Below are 22,029 nucleotides of genomic sequence, written 5' to 3' on the forward strand. Positions count from 1 at the left end.
AATACCATTTAAAGACCACACAGATTTTTAATTGACGCTTCGTCTAGCATTTCTCTCCTCTTCTCATCCAAGCATTTTCCTCCAAATTTATTGACAGATTATATATAGAAAATGCATAATTGGTCTTATATGATTATTTCATTTAAATATCTTAAATTTTACACAAGACCTTGGCATAGTGTAAGTCATCGATATTTTTAATAACTTTCTGATAATAAAGTAATATGAAGCTTGACATATCAAATGTTCATTGTAATGCGATTTCTTTCAGATAACCTCTAACTTTCTCTTACTTTGAGGTGTTTGCGGTTTCAAAACTCATATTGTAGCCACTAATAATTCCTATAACAGTGCTCAGGGTTCATGCAGATATACAAATATGCATATAATATATATTTATATATTAAATGAGAGTTGGCAATATGCAAAAAAATTATGAAATGTGATATCACATTGGCCCCATATTGATCACTTTTATTTATATTACAATAATTACAGTTTTTGCTTTGAATGAGAATTGCTTTGGTGAAACTTTCGGCGTCAATGAACACGCCAAAGCTTTCATCAGCAAATGTCACACCATAACCGCAGCTAAGCTTGATATAATATATCTATTTATCTACTATCTGCATAAATGTGTGTGTAAAGCTTGATTCAGCGGTCATATTTACGTTAAGATTATTTAAATAATTTTATTTTGCTTTAAATGTTAGTAGCGTAGTAAATTAAAAACTATTATTAATTATAATTAGATAATATTATTTAGTTTACTTCTACTTGCTAAAAACATAAATAAAGTCAAACTGAAAAAAATCCCACACGAACGAAAAAGACCGAAAAAAATTAAAAAAAAAAAATATAGTGGTAAGGTTTGCGTGGCCACGAGTGTATATGATAATTCTCGGCCAGCAAGAAATTGACATTAAAAAAAAAGATGAAATTTGTGGAAAAGCATTTGGAAGCACTTTCTTTTTATACAAAAAATATTTAATACTTAGTTTGTAGTAACTTTTTCTTCATTACGCTGCCATTCATAAACTTACATATGTATATACACTGCCAATTTCCTCTGTGTCTACCTCCAAGTGTATAGATAAGGAATTTAATTATTAAGGCGGCAAATGGCAAACGTTTCTCCACAAACCGATATTACGCGAAGCGGTGTGGGATTAAAGAGCACTTTTTTCATTTTACATTTTTTGCCTTCCTTAATTGACTCATTAACTGTGTTGTTTTGAGCTTAAAGCCTTCAATAAACGTTCGTTATGATAATAAAGGTCGTAGTGCAGTCGTGTGAAATTTTCAAGGAACTTAATTTTTCATGAGAACAATTTGCGTTAATCGAAAAAAAGATAGTCATGTAGAAAACGAATCTTCTTTTTATTTTTGTTTTAAAAATTAGTTATGGGTTTGTATTGAATGTAGCAACAATAATGAAATGAAAAATAGAGCAGCTTGTCTACGCTACCGCCAGGCAGTGATTATTTATAATTGTATTGTCTTTGTTCATTTGAAAATATCTCTCATGCGGACTTCGAAACGTGACCTATTGATTGTTCTGTAGTAAAATGTAATTTACTACTGTATAGAAATTATTATGCTAGCGTTCATTGCAAAGGTTTAGAGAGAATTTTTCTAGGCTTACCTTGAAAAATATTCCATAAAAAGAAATCATGCTTCCAATACCTATCAAAAAATTTTGTCTTTAGTTACAAAAAGTTGCCTACTCGTTGGTCCGCTTACTCTCCCTCTTTCTACATTGCAGAGGGAGGATGTGTTTGCGGCGAAATATCTGCCTCAAACGCCCTATTTCACTTCTATACGTCGCAGACTGCATAAGATTGCACTTAGCAAGACACTTTTGCACTTAGTAGACACCCAGCCAACGTCTGCATTTAAGTAGTTCAATCAACGGCGGCCAGTGCGCACAATAGATTTGGCCATCCCTCCGTCCCACTGCGCCAGACCACTTGCGGCCACCTACAACCCCCACACAGCATGGAAGAAGCGACCCCTTGTAAGTGACACTAGTTAGAATGCTATTGGATGTAACTGCATTGTGTTTGTTGTTGTTGCATGCGCTGCAATACGCCGACTAGTTGCCGCTGCTGCCCACCGCATTTCCCAACGTTGCCACCCCGGAAGACGGCGCGTGGGGTGCATAAGGGTTTCACAGATCGCAGATTTGGTTATCTTCCAGCAACAACAAAAACAACAACAACGAAATTGTAATGCAAATTTAAATGTGGAATTTGCCGCATTATGCGCCACAATGACAGATGACAGTGTCAGCGGCAGCAACAACAAAACCGCAACAACGACAGCAGCAGCAACGGTAGTATAAACAACAAGTGTGTCAACCCGTCAGAGCTGCGATTGTGCATTATTGTGTCATATAGCACATCATCATTTACAAAAACAACAATGCGGCAGCAGCCAGTCATTGACCGCTTCAGTGAGCCGTAAGCGCGTTGTTATGGCACTCGTACTCGCACTCGAGCTCGTGCTCGTCGCCAATTGGCCAGGCGGCGGGAGGCGGCAGCAGGCGGCGGAAACAAGCAACAATGAGGACAACGACAACGACGACGACGGCGACGGCGAATGGCGCTATGACGGCAAATGTGCACACTTCATGTCTGCTTGACAACTGTTGGTTGATGCTGTTGCTGATTGCATATGCTCGTATAGGCGTGAGCTCTCACCCGCGTTAGGCTGGGTATTCCACTGAAATCTGTTCTCTGTTCTTTGCCATGACCATGCTTCGGTCATAGCTTCCTTGCACCCAAAAAGTTAACTAGAACTTGGAAATTTTTGAGAATTTCGTAATAACACTCTATGTTAAAAGACTCATTATAGTTTAAAGAACAAGCTATAAAGATTTCGAACCGCCCTAATATCCACTACTACACCCACAAATCTCCTTTGCATCGTCCTCGAGTGCTGGCGCTGTTTGTTGCAAATGGCAATGTTGCACATTAAAAATGATAACAATACCCATCCAGCCCTCGCTTCGCTTGGTGCTCCCGGCAAAAATGGTCCTTTCACCGTAAGCGAGTGTGTGTCAGTGGAAGATAAATTCCAACTGACACATTTATTTCGCACAAATTTCACTCGGAAACATAAATGTTCACTTTCTGCAGCTGTGAAGAGTGTGAGTTTGAAGATATGCTGTAGAATGGGCCGGAATTAAATTTTGTAGAGCTTAAATTATTCATTTTACATGGCAAGTGTTCTAATTATTTGGAAATACGGTTTTAATAGCCCAAATAACGGAAATAATAAGTTTTATGTGGACGACTTCTGTCCCTATAAGCTGTTTATCGGACGTAACTGTTAAAAAGGGTTTTAGTTGACGGGTGTCTAACATCTGTAATGAAGGTTAGTGTTTGAATAAATTGATAATTGGAAATGAGTTGCATAAGTATCAGTCAACATCACCAAAATATATATGCTATAGCAACTGAAAAGATTTCGATTTCATTTGTGTGACTTAAGGGCCAAAAAGGGCTAATCGAAACGAAATTATTTTTTGAAAATTATCTCTCTCAAATGTTGTCCGCGGCTACATCTCAAATGGTCCATCCGTTGAGTTCATTTTTTGATGACTCGTTCGAGCATTTCGACTGGAAACTGGCGAATGACACGAGTGATGTTTTGCTCCAAGACTTGAATCGAAGTGGAATTGTCGCATAAACTTAAGACTTTACATTCCCCATGGGTAAAAGTCGAACGGTGTGATATCACACAATATTGGTTGCCAATTGAACGACCCAAAACGTGAAATTATCACGATGCAATGATGCAATGTGTGGGAAGTGGCATCGTCTTGCTGAATTTCGCCGAGATCACGAGCTTCAATTTCAGGCATCAAATAGTCGGTTATCATGGCGCAATAACGGTCGCCATTGATGGTTACGTTCTCACCGGTATCACTTTTGAAGATACTTATATGTACCGATTATTCCACTGGCCAACAAAACACACCGAATCGTTGTTTTGTTTGGATGAAGTGACAGCTTTTGAATTTCCTCAGGTTCCGTCCCAAATGTGGTAATTTTGCTCGTTTACATACTTATTCAGCCAGAAATGGGTCTAAATAGCTGAACAAAATTTGTCTCGAAAACGTCAGATCTTCTTGGAACTTTTCAAGAGTCCATAGAGTGAAGCGATGTCGCTTAGGAAGGTCGAGCGATTTCAGTTCTTGCACAAGCTGTATTTTGTATGCTTTTAATTAAAGATATCGGCGTAAAATGCCTCAAGTAGTTCTACACGTCAGTCCGAGTTGCAGCGAACGGCGCCGAATCGACTCTCTACGGCCTTCGTGTACACTCTCAGCTACGGCCGCTGTATTTTCTTCACTGCGTCCTGGACGTGATCTTTTCGTTCGGATAAGGTTCAATAATGAATGAACAAGACTCGTCGGCGAGCTTAGTCTACTTTGTTTTATTCCAAAAGTGCCAAAGACAATTAGCTTTTGTCATTGTCGCTGTCGAAAGTGAAAACAACTAATTTGACAAAGCAAAATCTCGTCTGCTCGCGCACGAAGGCCAGCAGCCAATCGCCAGGCGCGAATTCGTCAAAGGAATTGGTGTGTTTAATGAAATTATTTCTTTGTTCTGACAGCGGATTTGTGTGTGCCAGGCGAATTTTGGCGCGTAATTGGATGGAATTGTAGACGCATCGAAGCGAAAAATGAAATGAAACAAAAACCACAAGTGCCGGTGTGTGCGTGTGTGTGTGAGTGCGTATGCACTCGAGTACTTACACATGTAAAACTGCATGTAAAAGCGATAAAAATTTCACAGTAATCCGATTAGTTGCGTCATACTCTTATCTTTACCACATACTATATGGTATATCGCGCTTTTTAATATACTCGTATATGTACATATGTATTTATTTATCAAGGAATGTAAACTGCGTAAAAGACTTAACAATCGTTTTTCATTTTGATTTAAATTCGAAAATGTGCATTGCTACCTCTGACTGCATATATGAACAAATACTTATCATATACCATACATATATACACAACTCTTTTTTAGTTCGTAATTTGAGCAAACTTCGTAAACTTTTCTTCTCTTAACCTCTTTCTTATTCGGAAAAAAAATATCGAGTAATATTATGTCCTTTTGATAGCTTTGCCATCTCTATAAAACAAAAATAAGTAAATATTGTTAATATGCTGCTGATCTGATCATACTTTTGGCCTCTGCTGCGCGTCTGACAAACATCTTACCCAAAACATTAACCAAAATATTAACCAAAATATTAACCAAAACATTAACTAAAATATTAACCAAAACTCCCTTGTTATGAACGTCATTAACAGAGGTGGATGGACGGCTAGCATGAGGCAAGTTTTCGATAACTTTACAGCCTTCCCTGAATGCTTAGTTACACCCAAATACTCTTATTCGTGAAAAAATAAATCCCCAAAACACTTTTGCACCTTTGTTTTTGCGATTTTCAAGCAGTTCCTTAATTTTTTCCATAGTATGAATCTCCTGACAAACTGTGCCCTCTTCGTAAACAAACAGCTGTCAAACAGACATCAATTGATACATACAAGTATATCAAACTTCACACGAACATAAAGAAGGTTGTACCAAATTAGAAAAAAATTTCTTACCGTTTCGGTTTGTAGGCGCAGTTAAAATGGACCAGTCCGGATCAAATTTGATCAGGTGATATTTTAGCGCTTTGAGCTCGCTTGGTGTTTGACTAAACACCTGACCCAGTTGCAAGTTCGTGTCTTGTTGCTTTTCTGTCAAGAGAGGTTCATAAAAAGCAGAGAATGTTGAGGTTATGTTTTGAAGGTTATTTTGCTTATGCCAGAAATAAACTTTTCACGCTGTTGAGGCTTTGCTTTTATCTCAGATAATGGAAACTAAATAAAAATAGCCAAATTTGAAACACTTTTTCTCAAGTAAATTAAATTCTAACAATTTTTGAAAGAAGAAAAAAGTAAAAAAAATTAAAAAATATTAAAAAAATAAAAATAAAAAAATAAAATAAAAAAAAATAAAGTAAAAAAAATAAAAAAATAAAATCTAAAAAATAAAATAAAAAAAATTAAAAAATTAAATAAAAAAAATTAAAAAAAAAAATAAAAAAATAAAAAATAAAATTAAAAAAATAAAAAATAAAAATATAAAAAATAAAATATAAAAAAATTAAAAAATTAAATAAAAAAAATTAAAAAATAAAAAAATAAAAAATAAAATTAAAAAAATAAAAAATAAAAATATAAAAAATAATTATAGTTCTTCATCACATATTGACACGTTCTCAGCGACCGTTTAGTTGTTGTTGCTGCATGACATAAGCAATTTAACTCGTTCACTGTTGAACCGCAAGCAACCGGCTTGACTGCCGCTTGGTAGCCGCCTGCCACTGGCTCAACAGCGTGCAGCAAGTCGCTCACAAATGGCATTGCAGGAAGTGCAACAGCGAAGTGCAACAGAAAAATGCAAGCACAACAAAAGCGACAAAGAAGCAAAAACAGACATGCAACAGTGCAAAATAAAACTAAAAGTGGAATAGACGAGCTGGACGTGAGCTGGCAACGGAGGCAATGAGGTAATTTTGTGTAACACGAAAACGTGATGTTGACCAGTTTGAGCGGCAAATAGCGGCAATGTAATCGCCGCGGCTACTTGGCTACCGTTGCACACATTTGCTTCCTCTTGGTGTTGTTGTTGTGGCGTGTAGCAGCAACTGTTGCACGCCGTACAAGTGCAGGCATCACGGGCCAGATAATCGTACAAAACTGTGGTCAATCAACGTATGTGTGTGTGTGAGTGAGTGCGCTTTGGTCACAAGCGATTTGCAGCTTGTTTGGCTGCCTACTGTCCGTTGGCGGTTGGTGGGCTCCCGAGCGGTTGCTGACTCTGGTGCAAGTGGAGCGACCGTAAATGGCGGTGTCAGCGTGTCAGCGAAGCGTTCGCGAATTCACATGCTCAAAAGAAGCACAATCAAACTCACCACACTAAAAACCGTTAGGCGAAAAGAATTTGACATTGAGAGAAAATTCAAGTGAAGTGACACTCCATATATTTTGATTTACAGGGCCACGAAATATAATCTTTAAAATTCCGCAATATTCTATCGTCTTCTATAAATGATGCCAAAATCAATCGTTCTTCTAAATTTTATCGACATCATTCATCCGTGATTTGCTTTCGCTGTAGACAATTTTGTCAGTTTATAATTAGATTGGGTTTGGGCCTTTTAGTCAAGTAGGCATGTTACCACCCTCCCTCCCCCCCTTTTTCTTTATTTATCTGCAGCTATTTTGCATTTGGAAGTTTAATCGAAAATCGATAATTGTGACTTTAAAGGACGCCTGTAAATGTGTGAAGGATACAACGAGCAAACAAACATTTACACATATGAACTGCTATATTGGTTGCTAGGCGTACATTGCGAGGGATATATGTATGTGTAGGGATATATGTATGCACTTAAACGACCTTTGAAATGTATTAGAATCTATTATGAGCAAATTTATGTTCAAAAATGTGATAATAAATTCTTAGAAACTCGTTTCGGGCTCACATTTCAGATTTTTGGGCTAGATCCTAAACGTAGGCAACAGTTTTTTATTTGTTGTAAAGAGTGACATAAACAAAAATATCACAAAAAATTCTTAGAAACTCGTTTCGGACGCACAACTCAGAAATGTAGAATAGACCCTAAATGTAGGCAACAATTCAAATAAATTTTCAAGCAAAGAATTATAAAAGAAATTCTTGGAAACTCGTTTCACATGCGAATTTCATATTTTCAGGATAGACCCTAAATGTAGGCAACAATTCCAATAAATATTCAAACAAAGAATTCGTACAAACTCGTTTCGGAGACACATTTCAGATTTTTAGGATAACCTCTAAATGTAGGCAACAATTCAAACAAATGTTCAAACAAAAAATTTGAAAAAAAAATTCTTAGAAACTGGCTCTAGACACAGGTTTCAGATTTTTAGGTTAGACCCTAAATGTAGGCAACAATTTTTTTTTGGTTGTGGAAGAGCATCGCATCGTCAATCCTGTTATTTTGTGTTGACAAATGCCTGCCCAGCACTCTAAGCGTAGATTATTAAGTAAAAAATATAGTTTTTCGACATACGAGTATATGCATGGCACACTTTTAAACGGAAATAATTTTTATGCCAAATACTTCCTTCTACCGATTTCCTCATTGGCTTATCGCCACACTGCATTTAAACACAATCAATCCGCTCTTGTGCAATTGTCGCCCTGTCATGTATCTATGCTTGCATTGTCATCGTGCTATGATCGGTACACCGAAGTGAGTTGTCTGCTCGCCTGCTTGAGTTAAGCCGGAAGCTAACTGTCTGTTGCTGTCACAATTTATATAACTGGCGGTGGCTACTCGTGCAATTAAATCGTCAATTGTTGGCTCACTCCTTTTTGCTGTCTTCATGAGTTATTGCATTCATTGTTGTTGTTGCTTTAGTGTTTATTATTGTTTAAGCGTAAAATACTGATTTTAAATGATTGTTTTTGAACACGTGTTTACTCTTTGATTCACTAAAATCATTTCAAAATACATTAAGAAGGGATTCACTGTTATCAATCTGAATAAAAAACATGTTTTGTGTTGTGAGAGCTGTACTCTCCCATTAATTTTCTCCTTACAATTATGTTTGAGGAACTTCTCGTACAAATTTACCAGCAATTTTTAATAAGCATCGTTTCGCTTTCTTTTTACTTTCAGCCAAAAAGCAAAATGGTGCTGCCCTGCGTACAAACAGTCTCGGCTCCGGCACACGCACACCCCCGCTCGAGCGCAAAAGCAAGCTGAGTGCTTTGGGGCGATTCTTCAAGCCGTGGAAGTGGCGGCGGAAAAAGAAGAGCGAAAAATTCGAAGCAGCTTCCAAGTGTAAGTACCAATAAACCACCTCCTAGCCTTAGCACTATTTATGTGTGTGTGTGTACTTGTGTCTTACTTAACGCGAAGCTAATTTAAGCCACTAGCACACCAACTAATTCACACACTAATCCGCACACTATTTCTTACACCAACACTAACACCACGAATTGGCAAAGGGGAAAACTATTTTTTTTTTTCAAAAGCATTCAAGACGCTAACGCTCAAGCTCAAGCTCAGCATTACTCTTTACTTTTTCTTTTTTCTTTGGCTTTTTGTTTCTGCTTTACTTTTATTACATTTCCGTTTTCTGTTTTCTGTTCACGCTTTTACTTTTTTTTGTTTTATTTCATTTTATCGCTAACAACAACAACTTGCTTGATCCACTACCCGATTTCTTGTTTGCTCCGCAGCACTTGAACGCAAAATATCGGTACGTGCCAATCGTGAGGAGCTTGTGCAGAAGGGTATACTGCTGCCAGAGAGTCCACTGGGGAACATACAGGAGCCAGGTGAGTAAGCGGATGCGGAGCTGGTGCGGACGCAGGCGTTGAATACACTCGAGCTTCCCCTTGTAACGGGGATTTATGTCACACCAGTGAAATATCTGTCGAATGCAAAGCGGTCTTATGCACGAATAACGGCATATTAATGTGCGCAATTGCGGTCGTTGCATGTGCCCATAACTAGAGAGGGAGTGTGTGGAGGGGGCGCGTGAGTGTTACTGAAACTGTTGCATGATTTTAGGCGCTGCCGCATGCAATGGTCTTAACTGCTCGTTCAGATTTGATAAATATGCACGAACTGTGTATGCATGTAGGTCGCCGCCATTAATATGCACCGCTTTAGCTGCAAGAATCTCACACTTGACACATGCACCCCTATTAGGGAGGACAGTTTTCCCTAGCAGTAAAAAAATTCTTATATAACACTATATTTCTTTGTAACTGAATTTAATGGCTATGTTGTTCCCCAAAATATAGTTTGTTATTCGTTTTAGCGAACATGTTTCGATACCTGTTGCTTCTTTTTGGTTTTGAAGACACTCTGCACTAATACTAATTTTTGATTTTATAATTTTTATGTTGCTTGTTCCATTTCCTACACATTTTATGTTTCAGTTCACGTTTTCCCTTTGTACAAATTACAATTTGTGTCGCATCAAAATTTTGTACCATATGATCAAATTTGACCCGGACTGCCAAAAAAAAAAAAAAAAAAAAAATTCAGAAATTTAATAAAAAAAATTGTTAAAATTTGTATTTGTGTTGAATAAAAATTTTATACCATCTGATCAAATTTGACCCGGACTGCCAAAAAAAAAAAAAATAATAAATTTCAGTAATTTAATCAAAAAAATTATTAAAGTTTGTATTTGTGTTGAATCAAAATTTTGTACCATATGATCAAATTTGACCCGGACTGCCAAAAAAAAAAAAAAATTAATCAAATTTCAGTAATTTAATAAAATAATTATTAAAATTTCTATTTGTGGTTTATCAAAATTTTGTACCATCTGATCAAATTTGACCCGGACTGACAAAAAATAACGTTTTTAAATAAAATTTGTATTACCGTCTATTGTCTTGAGTCAATGCAAGCATGCCAACGCTTCATCCAATTTTCAATACACTTGCTTCTAGCCCTCGGCTGGGGTGATCTTTAGCGCCTTCAGCGAATTTAAGTTCGGTTAAAACCACGCCCTGAAAGTTGAAGTTAAATCTGCTCGATATTTGCACAATCAGACTGTTCAGCTTACTTCTGCCTTTTCAATATGTTTAAATAGAACAGTGGCACCTTCCTTTCACTTGAGACTCACTCTATGTTGCAGCGCACCCTAATGTACAACTACGAGCGCTTGTGCACACAATAATTCTGCAAGCTGAATTTCGCAGGCATCACGTTTGACTTTCTACAGATAAGCAAAATGCTACATTATCCCAGCGAAGTCGGAAAACGTTGCATGCACACAGGCGCTAAAACTGAAGAGAACGCCTACACACGCGCTAGAGTTGTGAACTATCAATAAATGCTCTGTTCGCCATTACTTAAGTTTGAATAAGCATTTGTGTAGAGCAAAAAAGAAAAAATTTAGCGCCAAGAGAAATAGTCGAAGTGCACTTTATTGTGCGCTCTGCATGCTTGTGTATTCCTATATCTAATAATCACTGAAAGTGTTCAGTTGTATATATCTCCACTAAAGCGCCTTGCCATTTTTACACGCTTCTGCAAAAGCACCACACACACACACACACTTGAAATCGAGCTTAGCAATTGCTCCGCCTACAGCTTTTAAGCCGCTTCCAAAATTACTTTTTCACATATTTGGTTGTCTTATGGTCTTAAAGTGTCTTCTGCAATAAAACTTTAAGGAGATTCTTCAGGCCGGATAGCAGTCCTTAGCTCCAACAAGCCGCGCATTGCGAGGCGTCGTTTTCGTTTTCAATTTGCCGCCCGCGAATTCCACACGTCGCTCTTAAATTATGCGCGCTATTTTTTGCCGACTTGGCTGTCAATTTTTAATTGCATGCAAAGTGCATTTCTGATTCGCTCACCACGTGTTCGCTTTGCGCGTTTCTTTCTTGATTCAATTTTCTTTAACTGACTTAATATACACATACATACATATATGAGTATGACTGGCAGGCCGAGTCCGCACAGAGGTTAGTGCGGAGAGCCTAGCCGGGCATACCGCTGTCAGTCATAATCAAATCAAGTCTCGACGCGCCACGTCAGTTGATGTGCGCGTTGAAGAACCTTTTGATGAAGTGCTGGTATCCGCGGCATGTAGGCGGCGAAAATGGAAACGTGATGAAAGCACAAACAATATTTTGTTGACCCTGAAATTGAAAGTTGAAGCAAATTTAAATATTCCCTTGACGCGTGAACATTCTAACTCACATGCTGAATTGGGAATTTCAAGGTCATTGCTCAGTAAAAAGAACGCAATTTATCATTAGAGTAGAATTTTACTGTTTTTCTTGCGTACTGCAAAATGAAATTTCTCTAAAAGAGTGTGTGGAAGATGTTAAAAAGGTGCTTAGCAGAAATTTTACACTACCAATAAGTCCTCCCTCGAACCTAATGTTGGTCATCAGATCCTACTTTCATCAAAAATACTTAAATTCATGCGCATGCTTGTTATTTGATCGCCGAGAATATAATGCTATAAAGAAAGCAATCGTGCGAATATAATAAAACAGTGTGATAGCTTCATATCGAGTGTCATTCAAAGTTCTCAAGTGCCTACAGTGCCGCTAAGCACCAACAGATGGCGTCATACGCACTAAAGCTCGCAACTTAAAGCTCCCATTTGCCAATTAAGCTTTTCTCACAACTTATATTCTATATGCAAACGTACATATATCTGTCCACATTACAGTTAGTGAGCTTTTTGCCAATAGAACTGTGTACAAAAGCTTTGAACTTTATATTTGCCACTTTCTCACACGCCTCTCCACTCCCCCCACAGGTGAGGATGTGTACTTCAATTCCAATGCTAACACATCCAACAACATGGCCAATGGCTCCATCCTTTCGGTCGCCAATAATAATAACAACAACAATAACAGTAATGGCAGCGCACTGCAAAATTCCATAAACACCACAACGGCTGGCAGCGCCGGCGGCGCACTAATTAGCCAGCAGCAGTTGGCACAGCAGCAGCAGCAACAACAACAGCAACAGCACCAAATGGTGAACGTACCCACATCCATATCCGTGCAACAGTTCAATGCAATGAACGGTGGCAACAACAACAACGGCAGTAATAACGGTGTCGGCGGTGTCAACAATTCCAGCGGCAGCAACGGCCAGAACGGTGGCGGCGGCGGCGGCGACGCATCACCCATGTCGAACGTGCCGCATTCGCAGTCAGCGCCACACCAGCTGGGGCAGCCGCCGCCGCTAACGCCGCTGGCACAGCATCATCAGGCGTTGGCGCAACAGTTGCAGCAACGATTTGCCATAAGCAATAATAACGGTGAGTGAGACTACCGCGTACTAATGTGGAGTGCAGTGGCACCTCAGCTTTCTTAGATCGCTTTGAGTTTGGCCTCTCACTTAAAATGTCGTTTCATATTGATTTTGTTCATGGCTCAACTATTGAGGTTCCACTGTACTCTACTTTTTGGTGCAATGTACTTATATCAAAGCCGTGTAATTAATCACTTTTTTGTTGTTCTCCTTTTGCAGGTAAGTTTCATACAATTACCAAGTTAATCAAGCAGCAAAGCGGTGAGTTTACGAAATAATCAAAAACTCACTACATATTCCGACGCACGCACGAAAAGCCGATTGCTGTGGTTAATATAATTAAGAATGAGCTGATAAGTACCGTGTCATTTACACTCTACACGAACTACACATTATCGCTGGCAATTACCCACTCGCTTTCGAAATAGTTGGCGATAAAAACTGTAAAAATTCCACACTCGGTAAATCCGTTAATTAAAAGGGGTAATGTTAGATCGGTGGAAAAAATAAGTGGCAGACAAGTTCTTATCATATTTTGGTAAAAAATAACCACAAATTCAGCTTTGTTCCCGTTTTTTGTTTTTTATTCAGTCCACTGATTTTTATGGAAAACGAATATCGATAGTTATTAATGAAAAATAGGATAAAAGTAAATTTTAAGTAAGAGGGTTCGACGAATCGCAAATGTATTTTTATAAAAAAAAAATTCCTTCTGAAATCTCATTGTTTTGCTATCCAAATCATAATATTGGGTAGTCGAAAAATTCGTTGCGTATTTCTAATCAAATTTCAACTTATTTTTTTATATTTATATTAATAAGTAAATAAAGAAATATGTATGTAGCATTTTGGTCGAACACTTTTTGCCATTTTTCCGCTAGAGACATTATTCCAAATTTGAAATTTCTAGAACGGAAGCGAGCCAACCACTGTTGTGTTGCTGTGGTGGCTTGCGTGGTATTCTCCTTTTTTTTATACAAAAATTTCTTCATTATTTTCACACATTTTTTAACCGCTGTACCTTTTTTTTCAACTCCCCCCGAATTAATTTTTTTTTTTTGGTCAAATGTAGCCTAAAATCTCACCTTTCCAACACTGTATGGTATGACTCTATGTGATTGGTAGCACTGGTGATATACGACTGCAATGACATCTATTGACAAAATACGAAAAGACTTTTTCGACTACCCGATATATCGGTTATGTGCCGTGATCAACCTTTAAAGAGCTGAAAACTAACTTAAAAAATATTTTGAACTATAACCTTACTAAACCTATTCGTTTTTGCGCGGTTTTTCTTAATATTTTTTTTTTCTACAAAATTCGATCAGTTGGCAACCATTTAGCCGTGTATCAAAGTATCATCCTTACTATTTGCAACATTTCCAACTCTCAAAGTAACTCGCCACTAATCTACTACATAATTATACACACACACATGTATGCACTGACAGGATTGCACCGAAAGTCTCGCTTTTAGCGGAGCATCAGCGAAAACTCTCCGTTGGAGTACGTTATAAAAATGTTGCTCATACGCCGCGGTGTGCTCTCTACAGGAGTGCGAACAAACATTTGCGCAATGTTTATTTTGCATTCCGCTTTGTCTGCTGTTTCGCATTTTACCGCTTTTCACTTAATGCTGCCTGCCACACGCTTCATTACTTTTTCGTCATAAATACATGCATAGATGCATACATACATACATACATATGTACATGCATACTCATTTGTGTATCCTATTGAGCAGCTCCTGTGTGCAGTTAACCGGTGCTGGCATGCGAAGTCATTTCATGAAGCTAAATTGATGAGCTGCGAGCGAGAACTGTTGAAATGAATGAATGCTGGCGCGCACCAATGGACTGGGGGTGGACAATGGTTGAAGCAACACTGAGAGTGTGTGTGTGTATATAACGGGTGATTTTTTTGAGGTTAGGATTTTCATGCATTAGTATTTGACAGATCACGTGGGATTTCAGACATGGTGTCAAAGAGAAAGATGCTCAGTATGCTTTGACATTTCATCATGAATAGACTTACTAACGAGCAACGCTTGCAAATCATTGAATTTTATTACCAAAATCAGTGTTCGGTTCGAAATGTGTTTTCGCGCGCGTGTTTTGTTCAGCGATGAGGCTCATTTCTGGTTGAATGGCTACGTAAATAAGCAAAATTGCCGCATTTGGGGTGAAGAGCAACCAGAAGCCGTTCAAGAACTGCCCATGCATCCCGAAAAATGCACTGTTTGGTGTGGTTTGTACGCTGGTGGAATCATTGGACCGTATTTTTTCAAAGATGCTGTTGGACGCAACGTTACGGTGAATGGCGATCGCTATCGTTCGATGCTAACAAACTTTTTGTTGCCAAAAATGGAAGAACTGAACTTGGTTGACATGTTTCAACAAGATGGCGCTACATGCCACACAGCTCGCGATTCTATGGCCATTTTGAGGGAAAACTTCGGACAACAATTCATCTCAAGAAATGGACCCGTAAGTTGGCCACCAAGATCATGCGATTTAACGCCTTTAGACTATTTTTTGTGGGGCTACGTCAAGTCTAAAGTCTACAGAAATAAGCCAGCAACTATTCCAGCTTTGGAAGACAACATTTCCGAAGAAATTCGGGCTATTCCGGCCGAAATGCTCGAAAAAGTTGCCCAAAATTGGACTTTCCGAATGGACCACCTAAGACGCAGCCGCGGTCAACATTTAAATGAAATTATCTTCAAAAAGTAAATGTCATGAACCAATCTAACGTTTCAAATAAAGAACCGATGAGATTTTGCAAATTTTATGCGTTTTTTTTTTAAAAAAAGTTATCAAGCTCTTAAAAAATCACCCTATATGTATATATTATATTAACATAACATGAGTCCATTTTAGTATATTATCTGATATGTGTACACATATGTGGTTGAACTTTAATGCATAGAAAATTTATATGCAAATCTGCTGAACCGTTATGGTATACAAAAACAAAAGCGTGTGGCTCGTTATCACACTCAAGAATTTCTTTTTTTTTTTATTCATGTGCGTTATGCTTAGCAGAAGTACGTGTAAATGCAAAGTTGGTTTTAGTTGCAGCATATTTTACAACTACAACTACTGAGCTTAGTGTGCTCTGGTTTAGTTTTCTTGAATAGAAGACGGTGCATTTTAATGATATTTATTTTGTCGGTAGTCAAAATCGTTCTGATTTAACATAAATATTTCTTCACTGCTGATATTTTTCATATAAACAGCAAATTGAGCGTCAGAAGAGATTTTGTATAAGATATACATATATATGATATGCATTGTTTTTATTGTTTTCCGGTTTTTTCCACAAAAAATTTTGCCTTTCATTGTTATTTTGGAATCTTTTTATTTTTGTGCATATCATCGGTTCAAACCGGTTAGCATCACAAATCACATTTATTGTTGTGTCTGACAGTTATACACACGTTTAGCTCAATGCATCAAGTTTTATCACAACACTTTGAATAAGTGTTTGTTTACTGCATATCGCAGAGCATTTCGGACAAGCAGATAAGCACTAGCTAACAAGTATCCATAAAATTAGCATAACACCAGTAAAACACATAAATATCATACATACCGACATGTTCCGAAAATAGCTTGCCACATAAAAGAGCGAACTCACTAAGCTCTGGAGCCATAAAAATGCCTATATCAACACTTGGGACATTCTTAAGGGGTTACATGGGTTTCTTTGGGTAAAAACAGCCGTTTTTCAAAAATTTTTTCCTCATATAAAAAATTAAATAAAAAAAAATTCAAAAAAATTATTTTAAACTCGGCCGTTGCAACGCCATTTCCGTTGATCCCTTGGAAAAAATATGTGCGTTGGCAGGATAACTTCTTACAGGACCATCTAAAGTAAAAAAATACATGTTTTAGTTAAAACCTTAAAGGGGAGCCTGATTTAGAAGCTTAAAAAATCGATTTTTAATTTTTTTTTTGCTTAAATCTCTTTAAATATAATCTAAGAATATGTCCTCAAAGTTTTAGATGAGAATTTGAAGCCTCTAAACCAGGCTCCCTCCTTAACTTAGAACTTGGACGAAGGAAAAAAAATTAAAAATGGGATTTTTGGCAGACATTTTTGCAAAACAAAAAAAAAAAAAAAATAGTTGTAATCGAAAAAAATCTTTCGTCCAAGTCTTTAAGAATTGTATCTCAAAAATTTCTATAAAATTTTATGAATATCGGTTGAGTAGTTCTCGAGAAATCTTGTCAACCGACTTCAAAAACACAGTTTCGAAATAAACGCGTTTAAAAACGGCGTACTTAGTTTAGCTAGCCTCGAGCTTACAAGTTCTCAAGGCTGTAGCTCCGAAGCTGTTAGACAAATTAACTTCAAAATTTAGGACAATAAATCGAATTCGATTTTTTGAAAGCCTTAAACCCATGTAACCCCTTAAGCCAGTGTTTATATAGGCCAAGTCAATCTTTGAACTTTCGTTTGGAACATATGAGTGACTTAGACATCATTTGAAGAAATAAGAAAACAGAAAGCCAAATGGACGCCCCCAAATGACAATAAAATACAATTCTCAAAACAAATATAAACAATAAATTTTTTTACGGCAAATACAAATAAACAACAAATTCTAAAAATCGCTTAAAAGGCGAACAAAATTTACAAAACACAACAGCAAATGACTAACGGCAAGTGCCGACGCGCGTCATTTGTCCGATAATTTGTTTATATCCAATACCCACACATTCACACACACAGATACTCGCAGAGGCAATCTCTGTATCGGTATCTGCATGTTTTTTCTCGATTTCCTTTTGTGCGCATATTCTTAAACGCCAGTTCATTGGTATGCGGGTGGGCGGTTAGGTGGCACAGCTAGAGCAGCACCTTTTATAGTATTTGCCGCGACTTGTTCTCAACGCGAAATTGCGCTCTTTGACTCTCACAAAAGTTGTTGGCGCTTGGTGTTGCTGTTGCGTTGAAAATGTCTGAGAAATTAAGGGGTTTTCCAAGTTGGCTATTGACGGTAGTTGAAGCAAGGACAAACGGTAAAATATGATTATCTTTATTGTGATTTTTTTTATCACAGAAATCTGCAAAGTTCTACACAAGCTCCTCCCATGTGCTTGTAGACCAACGCAGCAGCCTTTGAAAATGTTAAAAAATGAAATTTATTGGAAAGAGAAAATAACCAAAATGAAAGGAAAAATCATTTAGTGCAATCTCAGGTGGGGAAGAAGAAGGTAGAGGAGTCGTGCTTGATTTTTAAGTGTTAAAAATGGTTTATCTCGATTTCTGGCAAAACTACGATTCCTATAGAAATAAGTTAAAATTTATGTGAAAAAACCAATATTAAATTTTTTGTGTTTTTTATTTTTATTTTGTAAAGAAAACCTTAATTTTTATTTTCCAAAATAAAAATGTATTTTCTAAAAAAAAAATTTTTATTTTCTAAAAAACAAATTTTTATTTTCTAAAATTTTCTAAAAAATTTTTTTTTTCAAAATTTATGTGAAAATTTAAATATTAATTTTTTCAGTTTTTAAGTATTTTAATTTTGTAAAAAACAATAACGAAATATGGCATAATCTTATTTTTCAGGCAAACACACTGTATTTTATTTTATTTCAAATGTTAAGGACGAATCCACTTTTTGACTTAACGAAATAAAAGTCGAAATTTTTAATCAAAATTTCTCACGTCAAATCTCATTTAAATGCTTTTTTATGTTTCTTCAAATTTTTTAATTGGTATCTAAATTCTGTTGCTGTGGCAACTCCTTATCTACCCTCTCCTATATTTCACACGAGCGAGTTTCCGTTCTATCGGAGAAAAACGTCAACCAACTCCCTCTCCGCTCAGAATGTTGTACCAATGCTCTCGTTGTTATTGCACTTGCTTATTTATGGCAGAATTCGTGGAAGCGCGCATTTGGCGCTCTCAATGCGTCCGCCGACCGTCAACGGGTCAGTGAAAAACACATTCAGTTGACATCCGAAATACGTTGGAGACGTACAACACTGACGGCGGCGACTATAGCAACGCGCAAACGGCGATGACAAACTGATTAATGTGAAAAGTGCACAATTTGTTGTGTGGTGACGGCCAACAGCTAACTTATTAATTCTCCAACTCGCGCTGGTGTGCAAAAGTTCATAAGTGCGGTGCTGCAGGGCGCCTGCAACCACCCACCAACCGCAATAGTACATAACGGCAGCACACAGACCCTTCGTGCGCAGTGCGTCGAGCCGCTGAAGTCAGAGTTGAAATTTCGCTGTGATGCCACAGGGTTTATGTCTGCGGTGGTCACTCGCTCTCTGCGTCGTGTCGGCACGCGCCGGGCGCAGGAGACGCATGTGAAAGGCTCGAAAATCGAAAAGTGAGCAAGCAAAGTGCATGGAAAAGCAGTGAGAAAGATTTCGCGAAAATTTTCTGAAGCCAGGGAACATGCCTTAAAGTATTAGTAGTTATAAATAACGGAAAACAAAGCGGTTAACTGTGTGTGAATATGAAAATCATTTTTTCTGAAAATTTTTTATTGAATTAAATGCGCAAAAAAGTGTGCAGCTCTACGTAATACTTAGCCGCAAAGTTAACACACCGATTTAGCGTTAATTTTTACCCGACGTTGTTGTTATTGTGCTCGTCTAGTGTGCTAACGAAGTGCCATAATACACAACCGGCAATAAAAAAGTAAATCTTCGCCGTCAAAGCCGGAAATTATAAGGTGAAAAAATTGCAACAACACAACACCAATAATAGCCAATAAAAACAAGCAAAATACTCGAAATCACTGTCGCCGAAGTGTAGAGCGAAATCAGCGCCGTTTATGGCGAGGCAGCGAGCGCAGCTGTACCCCAAACGCAGTTGCAACAACAGCATATTAAAAAGCAATAAATTCTAAAGCCAAAAACGCCGAAATGAAAACAAGCAGCAACGCAACACCGTTAATGACTCGCTTTACGCTCGTTTCGAGTAAATAAAATGATTTAATAGATTTTGGCTTGACATCACAGCGTAAATAAAAAGATGACAAAGTCACACGAAACAGTGCCGTTATTAATAGTGATTACAAAGCCAACAATAAAAACAACACAAATATTAACTAGTCGTAATCGAAATGCAACAAAGCGTGTGCTGCGGTGAATATGAAATCCAGTGAGTGAATGAAAAAAAAAATAAAAATAAGAAAATAAAAAAAAAAATAAAATAAAATAATAAAAAAAATTTAAAAAAATAAAATAAAAAAATCTAATAAGCAAATAAATATCAAAATCATTGCCAAGGCGAGCAATTTGCTTCTTGTTTTTTTTTTTTATTGTTAAAAATATATAATTTCTTTTATTTAAAGAAAAATTGACAGTTTATGGTGTTGCTTTGTGAAATTTGTGGTGACTTCAACAATAAATAGCATTACAATATTTTTTTAACTGAAAAAAAAAAAAATTACGCAAAATTATTTTATTTCCATTTACTACTTTTTAAACAGTTATTCGATGCTGACCAAGCAATGGATTTATTCATTTGATCAATATCGAGATTCCCTACTGTTTCAAAGAAAAAACTCAGACACTGCAAATTTAATGGGGAATGTTTGTTATCATTCGATAGAACTTTTTTTTAGCATTGTCTTTTGATCTCTTTCTCTTTTGATCTTTTGTATCTCTTTTAAATGTTGGCCGCGGCTACGTCTCAGATGGACCATCCGTTGAGTCCAATTTTCGTTGACTCGTTCGAGCATTTCGACTGGTAACTGGCGAACGACACGCGTGTTGTTTTGCTCCAAGAGCTCAATCGAAGCGGGATTGTCCGCATAAACTTTAGACTACATATCCCCACAAAAAAAGTCTAACGCTGTAATTTCTCACGATTTGGTGACCGGTCCAAACCTGGAAACTATCTGCTCATCGAAGTGTTCTGTCAATAAATCCATTGATTGATGCGATGTGTGGGAAGTGGCGCCGTCTTCTTGAAACCAAGATCACGAGTTTCAATTTCAAACATCAAATAGTCGGTTATCATGGTGCAATAACGGTCGCTATTGATGATTACGTTCTCACCGGTATCATTATTGAAGAAATATGAAATATAATTTCACCGGCTCACAAACCACACCAAACCCTTGTTTTTTCCGGATGAAATGGCAGCTCTTGAATTTTTTAGGTTGCTCTTCGTCCTAAATGTGGTAATTTTGCTTGTTTACATACCCATTGAGCGAGAAATGAGCCTCCTGGCTGAACACATTTTGGCTTGACAACGTCGAATTTTCTTGAATATTTTCAATAACCCATAGAGTGGAGATGTCCCTTGGGAAAGTTAAGCGGCTTCAGTTCTTGTTATAAGCTGTATTTTGCACGCTTTCAATTTAAGATCTCGACGTAAAACGCACCAACCCGTTCTATACGTCAGCCCGAGCTGTTGCGAACGGCGCTATATTTTCTTCACTTGCTGGACATTTGAAAAAGTACCTCTACTTGGATCACCCGTCATTTATTATTTCAAACCAAACCTGGGGAGCTGCGTATAAGTTTGTAGTATAGAATGCCCTAAAATATTAGTTTTATGATGCTTGGTTTCTTTATCTAGCAGAACTTCGCGTTATTTGCTCCCCTCCCCCTCATCATGCTGCCACAAACACAGGTCTAATGAAATCCGCCACTTTGAGAGTCTCCGCTACTTCATTTGCATTATTCTTATAATTCTTACGCTTTGTTTATATTTTTCTGTCTGCTCTTCTAGGTGTATACAACTATTAATAAGTATGCAAACTCACACACACTCCAGTGCTCTACCGGTGGTTGGTTGCATGCCATAACTGGCGTTCTGCAGTCGTTACTTACAACTCCGTTAGCTCCAAGCGCGCTCTCTCCGCAATCTATTACAATTTGTTGCGACTCCGTCTTAAAACCAACGAATGAAGTTGCCCAAACCATCGCAAACACACACACACAAGCAGGAAACTACTCCACTAAACCGAAAGGCTCGCCTTCGAGCGAACGCCTGCCAGTCGGTTAGTTTGCCTTCCGGTGCTTGGCGCTGCTTCAAGCTTTCTCTTTTCCTTTGGCGTTGCGCATGTTTTTGTTGGTGGGCACAACAACACAATGCCTTCATTTCTATAATGATTAGACCGGTTTGCTGCGTGCAACAGACTGTGAAGATTTTAATTCGCGGCCTTTT

At 37.6% G+C, this 22,029-nt stretch overlaps 2 protein-coding genes across 16 annotated transcripts in view; both read left to right on the forward strand.

Moving 5' to 3' along the window:
* LOC105230824 (phosphatase and actin regulator 2) overlaps positions 1–22,029 on the forward strand; it is a 219,381-nt gene that overhangs the window by 54,533 nt on the left and 142,819 nt on the right. For 14 of the 15 annotated variants that reach the window (XM_049457289.1, XM_049457288.1, XM_049457287.1 and 11 more), the window contains 3 exons: positions 8,743–8,907; positions 9,309–9,407; positions 12,368–12,877. In XM_049457289.1, coding sequence (XP_049313246.1) covers positions 8,743–8,907; positions 9,309–9,407; positions 12,368–12,877 — 774 coding nt within the window. The remainder of the gene's footprint in view (positions 1–8,742; positions 8,908–9,308; positions 9,408–12,367; positions 12,878–22,029) is intronic. The other variant, XM_049457296.1, reaches the window with a different exon arrangement.
* The window catches only part of LOC125778630 (uncharacterized), a 91,060-nt gene continuing 87,608 nt past the window's right edge, over positions 18,578–22,029 (forward strand). The window contains exon 1 of the transcript XR_007422832.1: positions 18,578–20,010. The gene's annotated coding sequence lies outside the window, so the exon portion shown is untranslated. The remainder of the gene's footprint in view (positions 20,011–22,029) is intronic.

Source organism: Bactrocera dorsalis, chromosome 5 (assembly GCF_023373825.1).
Source record: "Bactrocera dorsalis isolate Fly_Bdor chromosome 5, ASM2337382v1, whole genome shotgun sequence".
NCBI lineage: Eukaryota > Metazoa > Arthropoda > Insecta > Diptera > Tephritidae > Bactrocera > Bactrocera dorsalis.